This window comes from Crinia signifera, chromosome 4, assembly GCF_055691185.1.
Source record: "Crinia signifera chromosome 4, ASM5569118v1, whole genome shotgun sequence".
Lineage (NCBI taxonomy): Eukaryota > Metazoa > Chordata > Amphibia > Anura > Myobatrachidae > Crinia > Crinia signifera.
The window spans coordinates 263,747,595-263,755,369 of NC_139220.1; the positions used below are offsets into that span (position 1 = coordinate 263,747,595).

Here is a 7,775-nt window from a genome sequence, read left to right on the forward strand (position 1 = left end):
GTTCTACATATCAACATAATTTTTTTTTTTATCCAGGCATAAATCTTATCCTGAATAGGTTACTTAGTTATTTCCAGGTCAACCTGTCCTTTTAAATTGTAAAAAAAAAAAAAAATTAAGATGGATAGACTTTTAAAAAACAATACCCTATTCATCATTTGTTATTGTGAATTGACCTCAATTTACGAATGTACTTGCAGCTGCCTATTTTCAATTGTTTTTTTAATTTACAGAATAGAAACTATAGATTTTTATAAGCATCCACGCTAGATCACTTCTGTTAACTCTTTGAGTGCCATCCTCTCTGTGAGAGATGTAGAAAATACCCGCTTACAATGCCAGCGTCGCTCACATTTGTTATATAAATTCAAATAAATAATGTTGTGTAAAAAAAGATTATATTTCCTATATAAGGTAAACATTACCAGTCATTAGGATGAAGATAAAATGATTGCTTAGAAATTTTCACACCCATTTTGACAAATTCACTTGGTACTCAAAGGGTTAAGGAAACCACCATAGTGGTCTACCTTAGGTTAAATTACAAAAATCGATCAAGATCTGCTATTTAAAAAAAAACGTTTTAAAAATATACACTTTAAAAAAAAAAAAAAAAATCAGTTTCCTATTTTACTACCGTATATAAAATAAACCAGCATTTTAAAATAGATAGTGTTCTCTAAAGCAGCTGTGTTTACATAATTGAGTGTTGCTGTTAATTATATATTTGAAAATAAAGTGTGTTTATAATACATGTTCGTTTATGTGTATCAGTACTGGTGGTATGTGCAGTACCACTAAAGACCAGCAGGTGGTGCTGGTGCTCCAGTTTACAAAGACTACCTTAGCTCAGTTATTAAAATCATAAACAATCTCTAAATATTTTAATAGCAAAAAACATTGTTTATTGTAATCAATACATTCCAGATATTGTACTATTGAATGCTTTGGCATTTCGATTTCTTTAATGTAATATTAGCAGGTTAACCAATGTGAAATTATTTCAGAAAGCGTAAAAAAAAAAAAAAAGGATATAAAAACCTGGATGTAATTTATAAGAACACAGAGTGGATAGTTAAGTTTTCATTTATTAAACAAAATAAGATTTTTGGATAGCCACCAACGCATTTTGTTTTCTCCTCTCTCTTCCCACCCGCTCCCACCATGCCAAGAACACATTACAAAAAAATACACTTCTTTAGGACTACAAAATTAAAAGGAGGCAGACTTGTGGTTTTTTAACCCCCCTATATATAGGGAAATAAATGAAAGGGTAGAGTAAGCAATGAGTATCATGCAAAAACAGCAACAACAAAAAAAATGAACAAAAAGAAACAGAGAAAAGAAACAAAAAGGCCAAATGGAAGACAAACTGATAATGCAAAAGAATGGTTTTGGGTCACAGAATGTTTGCATACCATTGAATTGTTGTTGTAAATAATGCACTTAATATTCCCAGCTTGAAGCTAACATACAGTAAATAAATATACAGTCTATGAGTTGGGGAGTTCTATTTACTGATATCCTAGTGCTGAAGCGGATGTTAACCTCTGTCCATAGAAAGCATACGGGGAGTAGTAAGATCCTGCTGGTAATGAGGGCATTGGGAAACCACTGGGTGTTAGGTGGCTCTTTCCGTAGGGATGATACCTATTTAGTCCCAAAGTATGTGGACTCCTTAAAGACAGAGATCCCGGACTTCCAGGTCCAGTTGGGGGAAGGTGGAGGTGGCAGGAAGCAGCAGAACCCAAACCAGATGTAGGGTACCCGGCCAAAAGTTTGTCTGCCCCGGGTAAGGCTGTGTGTGTCCGTAAGTGGGAAAGAAGTTCTTCTGACGTGGCAAATCTTTTGTCACAAGGTCCACTGGCAGACACCCAGTTGCATATGTGGGGGACAGGGTCATTTTGGAGCATAAAGCCGTATGTGTAGATAGGGTGGCCAGACAAGGAAGGGGTGACACTGGAAGACATCGTGGTGTGCACCGAATGGAGAGGGTGACTGGGATAAACTAAGGGATATCCGGACTTGAGGGCAGTTGGATCGTGCACACAGGTGGAACAACCGCTTGAGCCGAGGTGGGAGGCATTGTGGTAGCTCAAACAATATGGGTCCCTGCATAATCCTTGCATGAATGAAGGAGGAGAAGCACCAGTTAGAGGACTGGAGCTGGGTGGTTTTCCTGGCATACCTAATGTCCCAGACAGCTGATTTCCAACCAGGCTTGATTTGGTGTGATCCAGCCCAGGGACAAACTGGGATGGGTATCCAGCATAAATGGATCCATGGTATCCAATGCCAGATGGTGGAAGAGGGAAGACTGAATGTCCAGGTTTGTAGGGTGAAACTGGGGCCACATGGCCAGATCCAAGGGACTGTGGCTCAGATTTGCTGCTGGGGGTAACATCCCCACTTTGGCTGGACTCTGCACTAGAATTGCTGATACTGGCTCGTGTATGAGTGGAGTTGGCTTGTGACACCTCACAATTGCTTTTAATAGCTTCAGACTCTTTTTTGTCTTGGCCATCATTGTTTTTAGAGTCGCAGTGCTGTCCAGGAGAACTCACTCTTGAGGACGGTGATGGCGCATGGGGAGGAAAGGGTTGACAAGAACCACTAGGTACTCTAAATCCTGCCTTGTCCGCAGAACCACCATTAGAAGATCCACTTTCCTTTCTTGACTCTCCTCCTTTAGAGTATGGTTTGAAGCTTGACTTATCATCTAGAGGAGATTCGCCCAGCTTCAACGAGGAGTTACGACTGCTATCTTTTTCATTAAGACCACTGGAAGTCACAGAGTTTAGCTTGGAGGATGGAGGGGGATCTGGCTTACCAATCTGAGAACAGGTCTGAGCCAGTAAGGCGAGTGGACTTTTTTTGGCATCCAACTAAACAGAAAAAAAAAATCAAACAAAGATTTTGGTTAGAATGTACCTAACACATGTACGTGTTTTGCAGTGTATTTAGCAAACATGTCTATGCTTATCTCCGATTGTTTTTACCTTTAACTGGACTAATAAAGATACAATAGAATAAAGAAAATGGCAATGCTACTTGTAGTACAAATTCCATCGCTAAATGTTTTATACTACTGTCTAACCAAATCCCCTTTACTTCAAACAACGATCGCATGCTCTTCAGAAAAAGACTATTGCATACGCATTTTGTTGTTTCCTAGCGATTGCACAGACCAGATGAAATAGCCCAAATTATAATACTACACAGAATAAAATGGCACTAATGTAAAATATATAGGATTCTAAAACCTTTCTTCCTTTATATACTGAATAACCACTGGAGTGAAACGGTTAAATCGCAAAGCCAAAATTGTCAAAGTGCGTTCCTGTAACCCCCACACGCAATTAATTGAGATTTGGGGTGACAAAATCAGAGAACAGAGCCTGAGAAAATATAAAACACATTGATTGAACCTCTCCTATTTTTTTTCTCCTATTCAACAAACCCAGCTATTATTTCCAGGCTATAAATCTCGTGAAACTTTATCATTAGGGACTGCCAGAGGATGATTAATGACATGAGCCCGCAAACTGACTAGGAGGGAAGAGGAGGGGTGGGGGGGTTAGCGGTGGTAGGGGGGACGGGGAAGGGGGGGGGGGGGGGAAACCCATAAAGATCAAAAATATAATTTAATTAGAAAGTGGGTGGAAATAAAATATCACAGGAAAAACTCAAGAGACCATTAAAAAAAATGAAAGACATTAACAACTCATACAAAACTATAGCCAGCTATTCTGTCATAAGCAACGAACGTAGCGTTATTAAAATAATAAATAAGATTCACCGGTCGTAAAAGAATAAAATATATATTTTTTTTTAAATCCAACAACGAACTTCCAGCAAAACGCAGCACATTGGGAGAGAGGTCCCTTTACAACAAGAGAGGTATTGATCTTTACTCTATTACATCCTTATAACATCCAATGACATAAAAGGGGACCATAAATCATCTGACTGGAGGCAAGAGATAGAAAGAGGGTCATCACAAAAAACAAGAAGGCTACACAATGATACAAAACACTACACATTGTAAAGCGCAATGGAATAAGCCAGCACTATATAAGTAAATGTTAATAAATGATGCAAAACTATAACACTACACAATTATACACAACACTGACATGATATAAGATAAGAAAACAAGAAGACACCAAGACACAGGATAAGAGGACTACGCAACCATACAAGAACATTACACAGTGATACAAAGAGAGACTATAGAATGATCCTATACAAGAAGACCACTACACAATGATACAAAACTACTACACAATGATAAAAAAAACACTACAGAATGGGATTTGTAACCTTGTAAGGGGGAAGAATAGGTTACATTGCAAAGTCACACACACAACACACAAAGAATGCAAACAGAGCACTCCTTGTAATAAAAGCCTGTCTCTAGCATTCATCAAACATGACTGGGTGTGTATAGGAAATCACCGCAAGGAAAGTACCTAACCCCATCTGCATCTGCTATAGCGGGGGCAGAACCCAGGACCCCCTGCATTAGCGGGGGCAGCACCCAGCACTCCCTGCATTAGCGGGGGTAGAACCCAGGACCCCCTGCATTAGCGGGGGCAGCACCCCCCTGCGTGTGTGCTAATCAATAGAACACGACTGTGCCCGGGGCACCAGCGCTGGGCAATCCCACAGATCCTGCATCCACAGAGGCGATCCCAGGACGGTCCGTGCCAGAGCTCTCCTTACCTCTATGGGGCTGACGGGGGTGGAAGAGAGAGGCTGCAGGTACTCCGGGTGCAGTAAGTGTCCTGTATGGGCAGTCAGCATTTTGAGCACCCTGATGGGCAGTCTGTTCGCCTGGCGCAGAGGGTGACCTGGTGCTAGGACTGGCAGGGGCGCTGCTGAAGGTGATGGGCAGCTCTGTGGCTCTGTCTCAGTGCTAGATCCAAGGGGAGAACAGTTCATTTGGAGGAGGGATGTCCAAGGTGCAGAGATTCCCCTTGAGCTCCCTTCCCTCCAGCTGGCTGCAAGGCTCTGCCTGCTAGACCCAACCCAGAGCGCTCAGCACCACTTCAAAGGCTTGGGCAGAGCTGTCCAATCAGGGGCGTGTAGGCGGGGTAAGGGGCGTGGCTACACTTCAAGGAAGTCAGGATGCAAATTAACGCTTCAAGCGCTGGGTGGGGGAGAGAAAAGAATTTCCCCTTAAACTTGTCCTTTGCTCTAAAATAAACACGATGCAGATCCATACTGCGAGGGTATATAGATTGCAGCAGGTCCCGTGTCCCTGTGTGCATGCAGATATGTACAATGATGGGTCTCTGTGATACATGCAAATTGAAGATCATCATATTCATACTACATACGTACATTGCAATAGAGAACACGTGCTGTGATGTGTATGCTGTACTATAGCTGCACTGCATGCATGTATACCTCCTGCCCGCACATACATCATACTGGTGCTGTGGCTGCCTGCCGGGGGATATGCTATGGCACTGAGCATGCACTCACTAATGCTGCCTGCTGCTGTGCTCACATTCTTGCACAGGCTGATCCGGACACTCTATCATCTTATTTTATGTATTTTTGGATCATGTCTAAAGAACTGGTGGCTCCCCAGGTCTGAGTGCCAACATTATCTCTCTGGTGGGCAGAGCACCCCTGGGACTTATGGTTCTTCTGCCAGAGCTGGAAAAGGGCATCATCTGTGGCAGCACGTGGTGACTACTCTCTGTCTGGGATTTTTATAACACAGATTATTATTAGTATTATTATTATTTAGTAATCTACACTAATAGGCAGTTTCCATTGTATGATGTACTACTGTAGATATGTACCAAGATCGCACGTAACTGGAAACCTAATAACAAATGTAGCCACTGGGGGGCGCTGCTAATGTTTGCTAAACTAGAGCTGCAGTGCCACTGCGAGTCTACCAAACAAGGCTTCTAGGTTATAGCTTGATGAGCTCATGTTAAGATAAAAAAAAGGTAATAATAATATAATGTATCATTTTTTGGAATTATGTAAAGGTCTCCTGGAAGTGCAGAGGTCAGATTATTTATCAGCAATTACGTGTGATAAATAGCTACAGAATGATCTTATCAGGCAAAGTGGCCGCTGTCTTGTCCCATAATTCATCTTATAAAGGTGACTAGAGAGGCGCACAGCCTATTGCAAGGTCCCACTATGTGAGGGGATACATAGCATTACTGCTGGTCCACAAATCATTTAGGTTAAGAACAATTGAGTTTACATTAGTATTTCCTTTTTAAGGTGTAACATCGTTGGTGTGATAAATATACTAGCGAGAGAGAATAGTTAGAAATTATGTTTTACAAATCCCGGATAACGGCACAAATACCTCCTGTATTAAAACAAACATAATGAATATAAAAAAGCATACATTATTTAGTTACTAAGACAATACAATACATGAAGAAGAAAAAATAAAAGTGTGTGTGTATCAGCGCTCAGGACCACGTCTCCCTGGTACAGGGTGATTATGCTATTATATACCCACTTATACATATATACATAGATACACACCCAGGACACACTTATTTATTGACGCAATGCTAATAACGAAAATAGATGCATTTTTAAACCACACTGTGCTAACATTTAGGTTTATGTGCTAAGCCACAGGGTGAGATGTACTAAGCCGTAAAAAGTGATAAAATGGACAGTGATAAACCACCAACCAATCAGCTCCTCCCTGGAGTAGATACACTGGGCGGCTTCCCCCTGCCCGGCGCTGTTAGCGGGGAGAGGACGGCTTTGCACAGTGCAGCACTATGCAAAGCCGTCCTCAAAGCCGCTCATCTGTTGGCAATACCAGCAGATGAGCTGCTTTCCCAGCGATGATGCGGGAGCGTGCAGCAGCGCTTATCGCCAGGCCATACACACTGGGCGGCTTTGAGCTGAAAGCCGCTCAAACAGGCTGTTTTGAGCAGCTTTCAGCTCAAAGTCACCCAGTGTGTATGGGCCTTAAGGGCCTTTCATCAGGAAAAAGTCCAACTATATAATATTCTGAAGTTTTCATTTAACTAGAAACTGTTTTGTTTGTTTGACTCTGCAAATAAAGCAGCCATTGTAATTACATCTACAGTATGTCATTTGTTGTTTTTTAATCACAGAAAAGGCATATCCTGTACCAGAGATCTCCTATCCCATGCAACTCATTTTAACTCTTTCCCGGTCACCCAGATTTAACATAAACTCATAAATTTCACCGCCAGTTTATATTACTGAAATGGATTGGACTTTTTCTTTATTGCCTTTCATATATAAACCTTTCCTTTTATTGTTACATGTCAAGACAAAACAGCAATGTGTGTTAAACCCCAGCGCGTTTGTTAGCAAAGGACATAATTTACAGGAATTTTAGCCAGGAGCTACTGTAACAGCGACCATGCTAATAATATACAGGTTGTAAATTCTCGGTGAGAGCTGGCTCAGTCCTATGACATGTATACATTAATTGTATACAGCGCGTCTATTCCTGCGTAAACACTGCAGGCATGCTGATTTAGGGCTGGGATCTGGACACACTTAGGAGTGGAAGAGACAGCTGCTCAGCCATACTCACAGAAATCTGATAGACTTTATCCCAGCATCTAAGGCCTTTCCCTATTAAACAGTTTGCTAAAGTCCTTCTATTAATCTGAAGTACTTATGATAGAACCGAGCAGGCATATTAACTAATCCAAAATTGTTTTGGAGAGTCTAATTTCAGAAACTGATATGCGAAGAAAAAAAAAAGGTGTAGGCAATGGCTGGAAGGCTGAAGTGAT

The 7,775-nt window shown here is 41.3% G+C and overlaps 1 protein-coding gene across 1 annotated transcript; it reads right to left on the reverse strand.

The window, feature by feature from the left end:
* Nucleotides 1-1,070: 1,070 nt before the first annotated feature.
* ZNF703 (zinc finger protein 703) lies at nt 1,071-4,982 on the reverse strand. Its single transcript, XM_083184482.1, has 2 exons — nt 4,726-4,982; nt 1,071-2,885 (listed from the first exon to the last, which is right to left on the reverse strand). The coding sequence occupies exons 1-2, from the start codon at nt 4,942-4,944 to the stop codon at nt 1,515-1,517; spliced, it is 1,590 nt and encodes a 529-aa protein (XP_083040608.1). The 5' UTR covers nt 4,945-4,982; the 3' UTR covers nt 1,071-1,514.
* Nucleotides 4,983-7,775: the final 2,793 nt, after the last annotated feature.